General features: G+C 39.8%; 1 protein-coding gene across 1 annotated transcript in view; it reads right to left on the reverse strand.

Annotated features, from left to right (window-relative positions):
- Nucleotides 1-722: 722 nt before the first annotated feature.
- The window catches only part of LOC138351746 (ryncolin-4-like), a 109,359-nt gene continuing 91,012 nt past the window's right edge, over nt 723-19,069 (reverse strand). Inside the window, exon 4 of the mRNA XM_069303774.1 lies at nt 723-853. Coding sequence (XP_069159875.1) covers nt 723-853 — 131 coding nt within the window. The remainder of the gene's footprint in view (nt 854-19,069) is intronic.

Below are 19,069 nucleotides of genomic sequence, written 5' to 3' on the forward strand. Positions count from 1 at the left end.
GCAATTGTAACAACAGCAGCAACAGTAACAACACCAGCAACAGTAACAACACCAGCTACAGTAGCAACAGCAGCAACAGTAACAACAGCAGAAGCAACAGTAACAACAGCAGAAGCAACAGTAACAACAGCAGCAACAGTAACAACAGCAGCAACAGTAACAACAGCAGCAACAGTAACAATAGCAGCAACAGTAACAACACCAGCAACAGTAACAACACCAGCTACAGTAACAACAGCACCAACAGTAACAACAGCAGCAACAGTAACAACAACAGCAGCAAGAGTAGCAACAGTAACAACTGCAGCAACAATAACAACAGCAGCAGCAACAGTAACAACAGCAGCAGCAACAGTAACAACAGCAGAAACAGTAACAACAGCAGCAGCAACAATAACAACAGCAGCAACAGTAACAACAGTAGCAACAGTAACAACAGCAGCAGCAACAGTAACACCAGCAGCAACAATAACAACAGCAGCAGCAACAGTATCAACAGCAGCAACAGTAACAACAGCAGCAACAGTAACAACAGCAGCAGCAACAATAACAACAGCAGCAACAGTAACAACAGCAGCAGCAACAATAACAACAGCAGCAACAGTAACAACAGCAGAAGCAACAGGAACACCAGCAGCAACAATAACAACAGCAGCAACAGTAACACCAGCAGCAACAGTAACAGCAGCAGCAACAGTAACAACAGAGGGAAGGAGCAAGACTCACCCGGTACTCTCGCTGGCGACGCTGAAGGTGGACCAGAGCGCCCAGCGGTGATCATCCTGCTTGTTGGTGGCGGCCAGACGCACTGTCTGGGGCGAGGGCTGCGTCAGCTGGTGCACCGCCTCCGTCCCTATCACAGATGGTAATATAGCCTTCCGTCCCTGTCACAGATGGTAATATAGCCCTCCGTCCCTGTCACAGATGGTAATATAGTCCTCTGTCCCTGTCACAGATGGTAATATAGTCCTCCGTCCCTGTCACAGATGGTAATATAGTCCTCTGTCCCTGTCACAGATGGTAATATAGTCCTCCGTCCCTGTCACAGATGGTAATATAGCCCTCCGTCCCTGTCACAGATGGTAATATAGTTCTCTGTCCCTGTCACAGATGGTAATATAGCCCTCCGTCCCTGTCACAGATGGTAATATAGTCCTCCGTCCCTGTCACAGATGGTAATATAGCCCTCCGTCCCTGTCACAAATGGTAATATAGCCCTCCGTGCTTGTCACAAATGGTAATATAGCCTTCCGTCCCTGTCACAGATGGTAACATAGCCCTCCATCACTGTCACAGATGGTAATATAGTCCTCCGTCCCTGTCACAGATGGTAATATAGTCCTCCGTCACGTCACAGATGGTAATATAGCCCTCCATCACTGTCACAGATGGTAATAAAGCCCTCCGTCCCTGTCACAGATTGTAATATAGCCCTCCGTCCCTGTCACAGATTGTAATATAGCTCTCCGTCCCTGTTACAGATTGTAATATAGCCCTCCGTCCCTGTCACAGATTGTAATATAGCCCTCCGTCCCTGTCACAGATTGTAATATAGCCCTCCGTCCCTGTCACAGATGGTAATATAGTCCTCCGTCCCTGTCACAGATGGTAATACAGTCCTCCTTCCCTGTCACAGATGGTAATATAGTCCTCCGTCCCTGTCACAGATGGTAATATAGTCCTCCATCCCTGTCACAGATGGTGATATAGCCCTTCGTCCCCATCACAGAGGGTAATATAGCGCTCCATTCCTGTCACAAAGGGTAATATAGTTGACCGTTCCTGTCACAGATGGTAATATAGTCCTCCGTCCCTGCTTGATGGGGTTCTGGGAGTTCTTCTACTCCCCAAGCCCGGCCCGAGGCCAGACTCGATTTGTGTGAGTTTGGTCCACCAGGCTGTTGCTTGGAGCGGCCCGCAGGGCCACATACCCACCACAGCCCGGCTGATCCGGAACGTATCTTAGAAAACAGTCCAGTTTTCACTTGAAGATGTCCACGGTTCTTCCGGCAATATTTCTTATAGTTGCTGGGAGGACGTTGAACAACCGCGGACCTTTGATGTGTATACAGTGCTCTCTGATTGTGCCTATGGCACCTCTGCTCTTCACTGGTTCAATCTTGCATTTTCTTTCTTATCGTTCACTCCAGTACGTTGTTATTTTACTGTGTAGATTTGGGACCTGACCCTCCAGTATTTTCCATGTGTATATTATTTGGTATCTCTCTCGTCTCCTTTATAGAGAGTACATTTGGAGAGCTTTGAGACGATCCCAATAATTTAGGTGTTTTATCTCGTCTATGCGTGCCATATATGTTCTCTGTATTCCCTCAATTTCAGCAATCTCTCCTGCTCTGAAGGGGGAAGTGAGTGCTGAGCAGTACTCGAGACGGGACAACACAAGTGACTTGAAGAGTACAACCATTGTGATGGGATCCCTGGATTTGAAAGTTCTCGTAATCCATCCGATAATTTTTCTGGCTGACGCGATATTTGCTTGGTTATGCTCCCTAAACGTTAGATCGTCGGACATCATTATTCCCAAATCCTTGACATGCTGTTTTTCTACTATGGGAAGATTCGATTGTGTTTTGTACTCTGTATTATGTTTCAGATCCTCATTTTTGCCGTACCTGAGTACCTGAAATTTATCACTGTTAAACATCATGTTATTTTCTGCTGCCCAATCGAAAACTTTGTTGACATCTGCTTGTAGTTTTTCAATGTCTTCAGCAGAAGTAATTTTCATGCTGATTTTTGTGTCATCTGCAAAGGACGACACGAAGCTGTGACGTGTATTTTTGTCTATATCAGATATGAGAATAAGGAACAGTAGCGGTGCAAGGACTGTACCTTTAGGTACAGAGCTTTTAACATCGCTTGGACTCGATTTTATATGATTGACTGTTACTCTTTGTGTTCTGTTCGACAGGAAATTGAGTATCCAGCGTCCTACTTTTCCAGTTATTCCCATTGACGTCATTTTGTGAGCTATCACCCTATGGTAACATTTGTCGAACACCTTTGCTAAGTCTGTGTATACAACATCTGCATTTTGCTTTTCTTCTAGGGCTTTTGTGATTTTGTCATAGTGGTTGAGTAACTGTGATTGACAGGATCTTCCCGCTCTAAATCCATGTTGTTCTGGATTGTGCAATTCATTGTTTTCCATAAAACTAGAAATTTGATTCCTAATCACTCTTTCAAACACTTTTATTATGTGTGTTGTTAGTGCAACTGGCCTTTAATTTTTTGCCAAGGCTTTACTCCCCCCCCCCTTGTGCAACGGAGCTATATCTGCAGATTTAAGTGCTGCTGGTATCTCCCCTGTATCCAGGTTCTTTCTCCATATTACGCTGAGTGCTCTCGCTACTGGTACTTTATATTTCTTTATGAATATTGAATTCCATGTGTCAGGCATAGGAGCTGAGTGCAACTGAATTTCTCTTTCAAAGTCTTCCGAGTTTGTGGTAATATCCGTTATATTATCTGCAGCTTGAATGTCATTCATAAAGAAGCTGTCTGGGTCATCAACTTTCATGTTGTTTATTGGTGTGCTAAACATAGCCTCATACTGACTTCTTAGAATTTCACTAATCTCTTTGTTTTTCTCTGTGAACGTACCATCATTTGTAATTAACGGTCCAATACTGGTCGAGGTTTTGGATTTGGATTTTGCGTATGAGAAAAAATATTTCGGATTTTTCCTTATCTCTAGTATAGTTTTCTGTTCCAATTCCATTTCCTCAAACTCATATGATCGCTTCAACGTTGGTTCTATTTTTTCGATCTCCCTGCTTAGGCTTATTTTCCTTGCTTGTGATAGTTGTGTCTGCCGAAGCATTTCCGTTATTTTTTTCCTTCTCCTGTACAGTCGTCTGCGTTCTCTTTCTAGAGTGGTCCTCTTTCTGCCTCTCCTCATAGGCACGTGCTTCAAGCAGACCTTGTAAGCTTCAGCTGTCAGTTGAGCTATTCCCTGTGTGGGAGTTTTGTCGCTTAAGACCTTCTCCCATTGAATGGTTGCAAGGTCTACAATTATTTTTTCCCAGTCAATCCTCTTATTGTTGAAATTGAATTGATTGAATATTCCTTCTCGCTTGTTAGGTCTCTTAGACCTACTACCGTTATTTATGCTAGTTCGCACTTCAACGAGCTTATGGTCTAACTATGAAGTATCTGAGATTGTTATGTCTCTGATTAGTTCATCATTGTTTGTGAATAACAAGTCTAGTGTGCTTTCGTTCCTAGTTGGTTTTGTAATCTGTTGATTGAGCGAGATTTGTCACCCAATCTCAAAAGTTTTCTGACCTGTGGTTGGTTATTTCCCGGGTCATTCCCTGCTATGATATTTGTGTTTGCCATTCTCCATCTTAAACTTGGTAAATTGAAATCTCCAAGGAAGATAATATCTGGAGCTGTGTTTGCTAGGTTATCAAGTATGTTCTCTATTTCGTGCATCTGCTCTGTGAGTTCCTCAAACGTTGTATCTGGCGGTTTATATATTAGGAAAATAATTAGGTTTAGTTTCTCTACCTTAATTCCAAGTACCTCTACCACCTCATTAGTTGAGTTTAGTAGTTCTGTCACAGATTGTAATACAGCCCTCCGTCGCTGTCACAGATGGTAATATAGTCCTCCGTCCCTTTCATAGATGGTAATATAGCCCTTCGTCCCTGTCACAGATGGTAAAACAGCCCTCCGTGTCTGTCACAAAGGGTAATATAGCCCTCCGTCCCTGTCACAGACGGTAATATAGTCCTCCGTCACTGTCACAGAGGGTAATATAGTCCTCTGTTCCTGTCAAAGAGGTAATATAGCCCTCCTTACCTGTCACAGATGGTAATATAGCCCTCCGTTCCTGTCACAGAGGTAATATAGCACTCCGTCCCTGTCACAGATGGTAATATAGTCCTCCGTGCCTGTCACAGATGGTAATATAGCCCTCCGTCCCTGTCACAGATGGAAATATAGCCCTCCGCCCCTGTCACAGATGGTAATATAGAACTCCGTCCCTGTCACAGATGGTAATATAGCCCTCCGTTCCTGTCACAGATGGTAATAAAGCCCTCCTACCCTGTCACAGATGGTAATATAATCCACCGTCCCTGTCACAGATGGTAATATAGTCCTCCATCACTGTCACAGATGGTAATATAGTCCTCCGTCTCTGTCACAGAGGGTAATATAGCAATTCGTCCCTGTTAGATGGTAATATAGCCCTCCGGCCCAGTCACAGAGGGTAATATAGCCCTCCGTCCCAGTCACAGAGGGTAATACAGCCCTCCGTTACCATCACAGATGGTAATATAGCCCTCCTTCCCTATCACAGAAGGTAATATAGCAATCCGAGAGGCGGTCTCGGCACAAATGGAAATATAGCAGTGAGTCTCTTTCAAAGATAATAATATAGTCCTCCGTCCCAATCACAAACGTTAATATAGCCCTCCGTCCCTGTCATAGATGTTAATATAGTCCTCCGTCCCTGTCACAGAGGGTAATATAGCCCTCCGTCCCTGTCACAGACGGTAATATAATCATCCATCCCCATCACAGATGGATATATAGCCCTCCGTCCCTGTCACAGATGGTAATATTGCCCTCCGTCCCTATCACAGATGGTAATATAGCCCTCTGTCCCAGTCACAGAGGGTGATATAGCCCTCCGTCCCTGTCACAGAGGTAATATAACACTCGGTCTAAGTCACAGATGGTAATATAGCTCTCCGTCCCTGTCACAAATGTTATTATAGCCCACCGTCCCTTTATAGAAGGTAATATTGCCCTCTGTCCCTTTCACAGATGGTAATATATCCCTCCGTCTCCATCACAGATGGTAATATAGTCCCCCGTCCCTGTCACAGATGGTAATATAGCCCTCCGTCCCTGTCACAGATGGTAATATAGCTCTCCGTCCCTGTCACAGATGGTAATATAGTCCTACGTCCTTGTCACAGATGGTAATATAGCCCTCCGTCTCTGTCACAGATGGTAATATATCTCTTCGTCCCTGTCACAGATGGTAATATAGCCGTCCGTCCCCATCACAGATTGTAATATAGCCCTCCGTCCTTGTCAGAGATGGTAATATAGCCCTCCATCCCTGTCACAGAAGGTAATATAGTCCTCCGTCCCTGTCAAAGAAGGTAACATAGCCCTACGTCCCTGTCACAGATGGTAATATAGCCCTCTGTCCCAGTCACAGAGGGTGATATAGCCCTCCGTCCTTGTCACAGATGATATTATAACCCTCCGTCCCTATCACAGAAGGAAATATAGTGTCCCTCCCTGTCACAAAATGTAAAATAGCTGACCGTTCCTGTCACAAATGGTATTATAGCCCTTCGTTCTTATCACAGATTGTAATATAGCCCTCAGTCCCTGTCACAGAGGGTAATATAACCCTCCCTCCACTGTCAGAGAGTGTAATATAGCCCTCCGCCCCTGTCACAGATGGTAATAAAGCCTTCCTTCCCTTTCACAGATGGTAATATAGCCCTCCGTTTCTATCACAGATGGTAATATAGCCCTCCTTGCCTATCACAGAGGGAAATATAGCCCTCCGTTTCTGTCACAGACGGTATTATAGCTCTCTGTCACTGTCACAGATGGTAATATAGCCCTTCTTCCCAATCACAAATGTTAATATAGCCCTACGTCCCAGTCACAGATGATAATATAGCCCTCCATCTCTATCACAGACGTTAATATAGCGCTCGTCCCTGTCACAAATGGTAATATAGCCCTCCATCCCTCTCACAGATGGTAATATAGTCCACCGTCCCTGTCACAAATGGTAATATAGCTCTCCGTCCCTGTCACAGATGGAAATATAGCCCTCCGGCCCTGTCACAGATGTTGTAATATAGTCCTCCGTCCATGTCACAGACGGTAATATAGCCCTCCGTCCCTGTCACAGATGGTAATATAGCCCCAAGTCCATTTCACAGATGGTAATATAGTTCACCGGCCCTGTCACAGATGGTAATATAGTCCACCATCCCTGTCACAAAAGGTAATATAGTCCACTGTCCCTGTCACTGATGGTAATATAGTCCTCCGTCCCAGTCAAAGAGGGTAATATAACCCTCCATCCCCATCACAGATGGTAATATAGCCTCTCCGTCCCTTTCACAGAAGGTAATATAGCGCTCTGTCCATGTTACAAAGGGTAATATAGCTGACCGTTCCTGTCACAGATGGTAATATAGCTATCCGTCCCTGTCACAGATTTTAATGTAGCCCTCTGTCCCCATCACAGATGGATATATAGCCCTCCGTCCCTGTCACAGACGTAATATAATCCCTCGTCCCTGTCACAGATGGTAATATAACCCTCCGTCCCTGTCACAGATGGTAATATAGTCCTCCGTCCTTGTCTCAGATGGTAATATAACCCTCCGTCCCTGTCACAAATGGTAATATAGCTCTCGGTCCATGTCACATAGGGTAATATAGTCCTCCGTCCCTGTTACAGATGGTAATATAGCCCTCTGTCCCTGTCACAGACGGTAATATAGTCATCCGTCCCATCACAGAAGGTAATATAGCTCCCCTTCCCTATATCAGATAGCAATATAGCCCTCCGTCCCATTCATGGAATATAATATAGCCCTCCGTCAATGTCACAGACGAAATATAGCCCTCCTTCTCTATCATAGAAGGTAATATAGTCCTCCGTCTCTATCACAGATTGTAATATACTCCTCCGTCCCTGTCACAGAAGGTAATATAGCCCTTTATCTCAGTCACAGAGGGTAATATAGCGTTCCGTCCCTGTCACATAAGGTAATGCAGCTGACCGTTTCGGTCACAGATGGTAATATAGCTATCCGTCCCTGTCACAGAGGGTAATATAGCCCTCCATCCTCTGTCACAGAGGGTAATATAGCCCTCCGTCTCTGTCACAGACGGTAATATAGCCCTCCGTCGCTGTCACAGAGGGGAATATAGTGCTCTGTCCCTGTCACACAGGGTAATATAGCCTTCCGTCCCTATCACAGAGGGCAATATAACCCTCCGTCTCTGTCACAGAGGGTAATATAGTCCTCCGTAGTTGTAGGGATGACCCTGTAAACACTATATTTTGTCGCGGGGAAATATCGTGTTTGTGGCACAGGATTTAAAGGTAAATTTAGAAATGTCGTGTTTGTGTCAGAGCATTTCCAGGGAAACTCTATGGGTTATTTTTGTTTGTTTTCAATCGCAGATTTTTCATTGACTATTTTCAAATAAAGCAATCTTAGAAGTTTTTTAAGAGTTCTTACGAGTAAAATAATTTGTGAGAGTTTAGAAGTTTGTTAAGAGTTCTTATGAGGAAAATAAGTAGGAAAATCTTATAGGAAAAATTCAGGAAAAATAGTGTTTGAGTCACACAGTTTCTAGGTAAACTCTACGGATAAATTTTGTCTGTTTTCAAAACTGCGTATTTTTCAAATACTATTTTCTGAGAATATGTTCAGAGAAGTTTTGTTAAGAGTTCTTATGAGAAAATAATTTCATAGAAGTTTGTTATAAAAGTCAGAGCATAGTTAGCTTTCGTATTATTGAGAATAAGGAAAACAGACATCTTAACAGTAAATTTTTGTTGTTATATGCATTTACGGCTGTTGCACCTGTAAAGACTGAAAATTCATCAGTCCAGTTTATCCCTGAAAATAATCAGAGTCCAGTTGTAGTCAGAAAATCGTTCAATCAGAAAACTCAGAAAATCAGAGTTCTTGTTAAGCTCAAATTTCACCAGAGTCCAGTTGTAGACAGAAATTTTTCAGAGTCCAGTTTGTGCCGGAAAATATTCAGAGTCCAGTTTGTGCCCGTAAATATTCAGAGTCCTGTAATCTATGAAAATTAGTCGGAGTCCACTTTGTTAGCAAAATTCGTCAGAGTCCATTTTCAAACCAATTTTCATCAGAGACCATTTTATACCAAAAATTCGTCAGAGTCCACTTTGGGCCCAAAAATATTCAGAGACCTGTAGTCTACGAAAATTAGTCAAGAGTGCAGTTTATATCGAAAATTCTTCAGAGTCCATTTTCAGACCAATTTTCATCAGAGTCTACTTTGTGCCCGAAAATAATCAGAGTCCAGTAATGACCAAAAAATTAGGAAGAGTCCAGTTTGTGCCTGAAAATTAGACAGAGACCAGTTTACGACCAAATTTAATCAGAGTCCAATTGAAGAACCAAATTTGACAGAGACAGCATTTTCGCTACTATTAGCCCAATTTTAGCCCATTTAATCAGTCATATTTCAGATGTATTAAATAAGATCCTATCAATTATCAAGTTCTAGCTCCTATCCCATACCTTGGTCTCCCATCATATATTCAATACTAACAGTCCAATCCCCCTGAAATTTTAAAGTCATATTTCACATGTAGTAAATAAGATCCTACCAATTACCGAACTCAAGCTCTTGTCCTCTGCCTTAGCTCTGTCTCGAATCTTTGTTAATACCTAATAAATTTCCCTGAAACTTATACCCTCTGTATTTCAGACACAGTAAATAAGATCAAGTCTGTTACCGAGCTCCAGCTCTTGTCGTCAGCCTTAGTTTATTCACCTATCTTCGTTAATAACCCATCAATTTTCCTGAAATTTAAACCCGTCATACTTCTAACTAAGTAAATAAAAACAAAATAGTGATACTGAACTCTAGCTCTTGTGCTCTATCCATGTTCGCTCTTGTAAATTCACTACTATCAGTCCAAATCCCCTGAGATTTAAAACCCCCACTACATTTTAGACCCCTGTAAAATCAATCAAAAAGCAAATAACAGAGCTCCAATTCCTGTCCTCCACCTGAGTTACATGTTCCTCAAATTTTTTCAGGTCAAGTCCCTCTCCAGTCTATTAAAGTAGACATCAAGTCCTTTAATACCCTTTTGTACTCAGCTATGTAATATTCACACGGTCATATAACACCTTACCTTCAATATCTTTTGTTTACCCAAGTAAGCAATAATCACACGGTCAAAATCTCACCTTACCCTTTCCCTCCCTTACCTTCTCATCCCCAACTTATCCAAACCTTCAATAATCGTACTGTATTTGCATATTTTCTCTATATTCACTGTGTTCTTCATATTCTCATCCATGTTTTCTGTGTTCACTCCATGTTCTTCAAATGTTCACAGCCCATTCAGTTCATATTTTCACAAGTACCTCCATTATTTCTGTGATCTTTCTCTTAGTCTCATGATGTTCTCTACAAATTCTAGTCATATTTTCTATGTTTTCATTTTCATCGCATGATCTCTTTACAACGTTTATACTCAATATTCATGCTGTCTTCATATTTTTGTGTTCTTTGTCAATATTACTGTTCTTCTACAGGTTCATGTTCCTCACAAGATCACTTCGTTTATCACCTTCACTTACATGTTTTTACATTCTTTGTCATATTCTCTATGTTCTTCACAAGTTCATTGTTCATTCTTTGTATTCCCTATTCTCCTTATCATGTTTTCATGTTCTCTGTAAGTTCATATTCCCAGCGTGTTCACTATGTTCATCAACTTTTCTTACATGTTTTCTGTGTTCTTTGCCATGTTCCCCATATGTTCTCTGTGTTCTTTGCCATGTTCCCCATATGTTCTCTGTGTTCTTTGCCATGTTCCCCATATGTTCTCTGTGTTCATTTCCTTACATGTTATTTAACGTTCCTTAACTAAAATCTTTCGCCAATCAACTAAAAACATAGTCACTTTCGTCATTTCTCAACTAAACTTATTATCCAATCAACTAAAACTAGCCAGGATTAGCCTCGTTCAACACCGTTCTTAACTAAAATGGCCTTTCTCTTAGCTATAAAACTGTCAAAGGAAACTTTCCAACACTGTTCATAACTAACTTTATCCATCGTCAATCAACTAAAGAATAATCACTTTCATCATTTCTTAACTAAACTTATTCTCCAGTCAACAGAAAATAACCGTGTTCATCATGTTTCATTGTCATTTCCTAACTAAAATTATCCATCAATCAACTGAAAAAGCCATGTTCATCATGTTATTGACTTTTTTCGTTTTTTAACTAAAAGTATTCGTCAGTCAACTAAAAATAGTCACTTTCATCATGTTTCCTTGTCATTTCTTAACTGAAATATCACTTCTCTCAACTGAAAATAGTCAAGTGTAGGGACTTTCCAACACTGTTCTTAACTAAAGTAACCTTTCACTTCGCTAAAAATAGTCAAATGTAACTTTTTCAGCACTTTCGTAACTAAAGTTATATGTCGTTAAGTAAGAAATATAGTCAAAGGCACTCTTCGAGACATCAAGGACTTATTCAAAGTCATCAACGTTGCACTCAAAGACATCCTTAGAGACATCAAAGACATCCTTTAAAACATCAAAGACACCTCTCGAGACATCAAAGACACTCTTCGAGACATCAAGGACATACTCAAAGACATCAAAGTTGCACTCAAACACATCCTTAGAGACATCAAAGACATCCTTTAAGACATCAAAGACACCTCTCGAGACATCAAAGACACTCTTCAAGACATCAAGGACATACTCAAACACACCAAAGGTACTCTTCGAGATATCAAAGTTATTCTTCGAGACATCAAAGTTGCTTTGTAAGATATCTTCGTTCATCAAACTTATTCTCAGAGACATCTAAAGTTAATCTCGATCATCAAAGTTGTTCTCTACATCATAAAAGTTATTCGCTAAGTAACCTTTCGTTCGTCAGAGGTGCTTTCTAAGACATCTTCGTCCATCAAAGTTATTCTCAGAGATATCTAAAGTTATTCTAAGACATCAAAAGTTATTCTAAGACATCAAAAGTTATTCTCAGAGCTACCCAAAAGTTATTCTTAGAGTCATCAAAGGTATTTTCAGAGTCATCAAAGTTATTCTCAGTCATCAAAGTTATTTCAAGAGACATTAAAAATTAATCTCAGTCATCAAACTTGTTCTCAAAGTCATCAAAGTTTATCTTAGAGTCATCAAAGGTATTCCCAGACTCACCTTCGTTCATCAGAGAAACTTTCCAAAGCATCTTTGTTCATCAAAGTTTTTTTCTAAGACATCAAAAGTTATTCTCAGAGTCATCATATGTTAGTTTCTAAGTAACCTTTCGTTCATCAGAGAAGCTTTCTAAGACATCTTCGTTCATCAAAGTTGTTCTCTAAGTCATCAAAGGTGATCTCTAACTCACCTTCGTTCATCAAAGAAACTCTCCTTCTTCCAACAAGTTATACTTTAAGACATCAATGTTGTTCACTAGCACATCTTCAGGCATAAAATTTCTCTCCAAAATGTAACTAGTTCAGCTTTTCATATCAAACTTGCACTTCTGTTAAAATATACTTTCTTAGACACTTTACCTTTAAAACTTTTCTCTGTACAACACTGCTTAAACGTACCTAACCTATCCTCCCCACCCAATGTTACTTACCTAACATAACGTTCCTAAACCTAACTTACCCTAACCTACCCATAGCCTAACCTAACTAACCCTAACGTAACTTACCTAACCTAACTTAACTTAACCTAACTTAACTTAACCTAACCTAACTTACCTAACCTAACTTACCTAAGCTAACCTAACCTAACCTAACTTACCTAACTGAGCTTACATAACCTAACTAACCAAACCTAACTTACCTATCCTAACTAAACTAACCTAACATAACCTAACTTAACCTAACCTACCTTACCTTACCTAACCTATCTTAACCCAACCTAACTTACCTAACCTAACTTACCTAACCTAGCTTACCTAGCCTAACTTACCTAACCTAGCCTACATAACCTAAGGTAACCTAACTTACCTATCCTAACTTAACTAACCTAACATAACTTAACTTACCTTTCCTAACTTACCTAACCTATCTTAACCTAACCTAATTTACCTAACCTAACTTACCTAACCTATCTTAACCTAACCTAACTTCCCTAACCTAACCTAACTTACCTAACCTATCTTAACCTAACCTAACTTACCTAACCTAACCTAACTTACCTAACCTAACTTACCTACCCTAACATACCTAACCTACCTTACCTACCGTAACTTACCTAGCCTAACTTACCTAACCTAACCTAACTTAACTAACCTAAAATAAAATCCAGCCCATCAACCGTGAAGAGCTCAGTCCCCCAGGGTACTGTGCTTGCTCCAATACTTTTTCTCATCCTCATATCGGACATAGACAAGAACACAACCTATAGCACTGTATCATCCTTTGCAGATGACACTAGGATCTTCATGAGAGTAGGCAACATAGAGGACACTGCAAACCTCCAGTCAGATGTAGATCAGGTGTTTCTATGGGCTACAGAAAGTAATATGGTGTTTAACGAAGATAAGTTCCAGCTCATGCGCTATGGAAAAAATGAAAATATAAAAACGGAAACCACGTACAACACTCAGGCAAATCATAACATAGAACGAAAAGGCAATGTAAAGGATCTGGGTGTACTCATGTCGGAAGATCTTACCTTTAAAGCACACAATAAAGTAGCCGTCACAACTGCAAGAAAAATGACAGGTTGGATAACAAGAACATTTCACACTAGAGATGCTATACCGATGATAATACTTTTCAAAACGCTTGTGCTCTCTAGAGTGAAGTACTGCTGCACAATGACAGCCCCTTTCAAAGCTGGAGAAATTGCTGACCTGGAGAGCGTGCAGAGATCCTTTACTGCTAGAATCCACTCAGTAAAACATCTAAACTATTCGGACCGACTAAAGAGCCTAAATCTGTACTCCCTTGAGTGCAGGTGGGAGAAATACATAATAATTTACATGTGGAAAATATTAGAGGGGCTGGTCCCAAACCTGCACACTAAGAAATAACATCACATGATAACAGAAGACATGGCAGGATGTGCATAATAACCCCGTTGAAAAGCAGAGGTGTAACAGCTACTCTGAGAGAGAACTCATGAACATCAGAGGCCCGAGACTGTTCAACACACTTCCGCTACACATAAGGGGCATAACTGGCAATCCTCCTCACAGTGTTCAAGAGAGAACTGGATAAGCACCTCCAAAGGATACCTGATCAACCGCGTCCAACAGCCTGGTTGATCAGTCCAGCAACCAGGAGGCCTGGTCGACGACCAGGCCGTAGGGACGCTAAGCCCCGGAAGCACCTCAAGGTAACCTCAAGGTAACCTAGCTTACCTACCCTAACTTACCTAACCTAACTTACCTATCCTAACTTAACTAAGCTAACCTAACCTAACATACCTAACCTAACTTACCTAACAGAGCTTACATAACCTAACCTAACTAAACAAACCTAACCTAACCTAACTTACCTATCCTAACTTCCCTAACCTAACCTAACTTACCTTACCTAGCTTACCTACCCTAACTTACCTAACCTATCTTAACCTAACCTAACCTAACTTACCTAACCTAACTTAACCTATCCTAACTTATCCCAACCTATCCTAACTTAAAGTAAATTACCTAACTTAGCCTAACGTACAAAACCTAACTTACCAAAACTAACGTAACCTAACTCACCTAGTCCAACTTACATAATTATTCATGTTTGTGTTTTGTGTTTTGTCAATCAATGCCTCATAATAATTTCTTCATTTCAAGGGTTAATTTCTCAAATGGTCATTTTTGCATTTCAAGGGTAATTTGTTAAAGATTGGGTGTTTATTCATTTCAAAGGAATTTTTTTATATATAAGCATTCACTTGTTTCAAGGGTTAATTTCTCAAATGGTCATTTTTGCATTTCAAGGGTTATTTGTTAAAGTTCATCAAGTTGCTCATAAATTGTATTTATTATGTTTGTAATAATAGTCTTATTCTTTCCCCCCTTAACCTAACCTTCTTAATCTTAGTGTATTCATTATGTTGGTTATCATTTGTTCTTATTCCCCAACCCTTTAACCTAACCTTTCAGATGTAGTTTATTTGTTTATTGTGTTTGACGTATTTGTTGAATATATTATCCTTATCCTAACCTTTCAGATGTAGTTTTGTTTCTTCCTTTTGTATATTTTACCCAAACCCACTAGGGTTTGGTTAGGTAAGTTAGGTTAGGTTAGGTTAGGTAAAGATAGGTTAGGTAAGTTTGGGTAGGTAAGCTAGGTAAGGTAAGTTAGGTTAGGTTAGGTTAGGTAAGTTAGGTTAGGTTAAAATAGGTTAGGTAAGTTAGGGTAGGTAAGCTAGGTAAGGTAAGTTAGGTTAGGTTAGGTTAGGGAAGTTAGGATAGGTAAGTTAGGTTTGGTTAGTTAGGTTAGGTTATGTAAGCTAGGTTAGGTAAGTTAGGGTAGGTAAGCTAGGTTAGGTAAGTTAGGTTAGGTAAGTTAGGTTGGGTTAAGATAGGTTAGGTATAGTAAGTTAGGTTAGGTTAGTTAAGTTAGGATAGGTAAGTTAGGTTAGGTTTGGTTAGTTAGGTTATGTAAGCTCAGTTAGGTAAGTTAGGTTAGGTTAGGTAAGTTAGGTTAGGTTAGCTTAGTTAAGTTAGAATAGGTAAGTTATGTTAGGTAAGTTAGGTTAGCTTAAGTTAAGTTAGGTTAGGTTAAGTTAAGTTAGGTTAAGTTAAGTTAGGTTAGGTAAGTTAGGTTAGGGTTAGTTAGGTTAGGCTATGTATGCTAGGTTAGGTTTAGGACCGTTATGTTAGGTAAGTAACATTGGGTGGGGAGGATAGGTTAGGTAGGTTTAAGCAGTGTTGTACAGAGAAAAGTTTTAAAGGTAAAGTGTCTAAGAAAATATATTTTAACAGAAGTGCAAGTTTGATATGAAAAGCTGAACTAGTTACATTTTGGAGAGATATTTTATGCCTGAAGATGTGTTAGAGAACAACATTGATGTCTTAAAGTATAACTTGTTGGAAGAAAGAGAGTTTCTTTGATGAACGAAGGTGAGTTAGAGATCACCTTTGATGACTCTGAGAATAACTCTGATGAACGAAGATATCTTATATAACAACTTTGATAGCTCTGGGAATAACTTTTATGACTTAGAGAACAACTTTGATGAACGAAGATGTCTTAGAAAGCTTCTCTGATGAACGAAAGGTTACTTAGAAAATAACATTTGATGACCCTGAGAATAACTTTTGATGTCTTAGAGAATAGCTTTGATGAACAAAGATGTTTTCAAAAGTTTCTCTGATGAACGAAGGTGAGTCTGAGAATACCTTTGATGAGTCTAAGATTAACTCTGATGACTTTGAGAACAAGTTAGATGACTGAGATTAATTTTTAATATCTCTTGGAATAACTTTGATGACTGAGAATAACTTTGATGACTCTGAGAATACCTTTGATGACTCTGATAATAACTTTTGGGTAGCCCTGAGAATACCTTTTGATGTCTTAGAATAACTTTTGATGACTCTGAGAATAATTTTAGATATCTCTGAGAATAACTTTGATGGACGAAGATGTCTTAGAAAGCACCTCTGACGAACGAAAGGTTACTTAGCGAATAACTTTTATGATGTAGAGAACAGCTTTGATAATCGAGATTAACTTTAGATGTCTCTGAGAATAGGTTTGATGAACGAAGATATCTTACGAAGCAACTTTTATGTCTCGAAGAATAACTTTGACATCTCGAAGAGTACCTTTGGTGTGTTTGAGAGTGTCCTTGATGTCTTGAAGAGTGTCTTTGATGTCACGAGAGGTGTCTTTGAGTGCAACTTTGATGTCTTTGAGTATGTTCTTGATGTCTCGAAGAGTGTCTTTGATGTCTCGAGAGGTGTCTTTGATGTCTTAAAGGATGTCTTTGATGTCTCTAGAGGTGTCTTTGATGTCTTAAAGGATGTCTTTGATGTCTCAAAGGATGTCTTTGAGTTAGTCCTTGATGTCTCGAAGAGTGCCTTTGACTATATTTTTTACTTAACGACATATAATTTTAGTTACGAAAGTGCTGAAAAAGTTACATTTGACAAATTTTTTGCGAAGTGAAAGGTTACTTTAGTTAACACTTTAGTGCGCGCGGCACTCGCTGAAAAAAAAGGGGGTTGTGCGCGCGGCGTTCTGGGCGCTCAAGCGTAAACACAAAAAAGTTTATAATCTTTTCACGCTCCTAACATCAATTCTCGAGCTACGTTTTTCATTTTAGTATCAATACGTTGGCAATACAATTTTCTACAAGATCATATGCATAAAATGTCACCCAAGCATTTGCTATCCCACCACGAAGTAAATAAACACGAGGATGACTCGCCGTGACACCCAAACAGGAAGTAAATGTTCATACTCTTTCGTTTGTTGCCAGCCTCACAGTCATCCTACAGCGCTCATTTTGATATCACTGAACTCGCAATAAAATTCCCCACCCAGACATATGCCTATTAATGTCTAATTATGTTCCGCACGAGTGTGGGAACTGGGCGAAGCGTTAGCCGTGATTTCAGCAGCGACGACACTGTTGTGATGCAGCGCTTTGATAGTTTATACTTATTTCACTGTTCTGACATTATTTCTCAAGCTACGTATTTCATTTTTATAGCAACGTGTTCGCAAGAGAAAGTTCTATAAGAACATGGGTAGAATTGGCCAACAGAGCGTCGAATAAATTTGCGGCGAATAAAATCTTACGCGTGTTTGTACCCATGAGAGTAAAAAGTTTTTACTTTGCTCATGTTTTTTCAAGTTTATACTTGATTCACACCGTTTTTTTTTTTTGTATAGTGTTCGGAATAAAATTCTCTACACAGACATATGCATATAAATGTAGAATCATGATCGCGGCCAACACAAGAGAGTGTGGAGTGGGCGTACCCTCGTTGTGTCACCAACTCAATAGTCTGTCCTCTAAGTTACAATACATTGGCGTTTTCTCAAATAGGCACTGTGCTTATTAGAGAAAACGAAAATTTAATGGCAAACATATTCATACAAACCCCAAGTCGATCGAGTAGTAAATACCGAATATAAAACACGGTCCGTAAATTTACGTCGTGATCCGACAAGCGGTTAAGCAAAACGCCCGTAATGCCAAGTCGAAAATCCAGAAAAGTGTGAACAGTGTTGGAAAGTCGCTATACTTGACTATTTTCAGTTGAGAGAAGTGATATTTCAGTTAAGAAATGACAAGGGAACATGATGAAAGTGACTATTTTTAGTTGACTGACGAATACTTTGTTAAAAAAACAAAAAAAAAAGACAAAAGCATGATGAACATGGCTTTATCAGTTGATTGATGGACAATTCAAGTTAATAACAAATGTCAATGAAACATGATGAACTAGGTTATTTTCTGTTGACTGGGGAACAAGTTTAGTTAATAAATGATGAAAGTGATTATTTTTAGTTGATTGACGATGGATAAAGTTAGTTATGAACAGTGTTGGAAAGTTTCCTTTGACAGTTTTATAGCTAAGAGAAAGGCCATTTTAGTTAAGAACGGTGTTGAACGATACTAATCCTGACTAGTTTTAGTTGATTGGATAACAAGTTTAGTTGAAAAATGACGAAAGTGAAATCAAGGGGATTGGACTGTTAGTATTGAATAAATGATGGGAGACTAAGGTGGGGGATAGGAGCTAGAACTTGGTAATTGTTAGGATCTTATATACTACATCTGATATATGACTGATTAAATGGTCTAAAATTGGGCTATTAGTAGCGAAAATGCTGTCTCTGTCAAATTAGGTTCTTCAATTGGACTCTGATTAAATTTGGTCGTAAACTGGTCTCTGTCAAATTTTCAGGCACAAACTGGACTCTGCCTAATTTTTTGGTCATTACTGGAATCTGATTTTTTTCGGTATAAAATGGTCTCTGATGAAAATTGGTTTGAAAATGGACTCTGACGAATTTTGCTCACAAAGTGGACTCCGAATAATTTTCATAGATTACAGGACTCTGAATATTTTTCGGGAACAAACTGGACTCTGAATATTTACGGGCACAAACTGGACTCTGAATAATTTCTGTCTACAATTGGACTCTGGTGAAATTTCAGCTTAAACTGGACTCTGGTGAAATTTGAGCTTAAACTGAACGATTTTCTGACTACAACTGGACTCTGGTGAAATTTGAGCTTAAACTGAACGATTTTCTGACTACAACTGGACTCTGATTATTTTCAGGTATAAACTGGACTCTGATGAATTTTCGATCTTTACAG

The sequence above is a fragment of the Procambarus clarkii genome, chromosome 50, assembly GCF_040958095.1.
Source record: "Procambarus clarkii isolate CNS0578487 chromosome 50, FALCON_Pclarkii_2.0, whole genome shotgun sequence".
Lineage (NCBI taxonomy): Eukaryota > Metazoa > Arthropoda > Malacostraca > Decapoda > Cambaridae > Procambarus > Procambarus clarkii.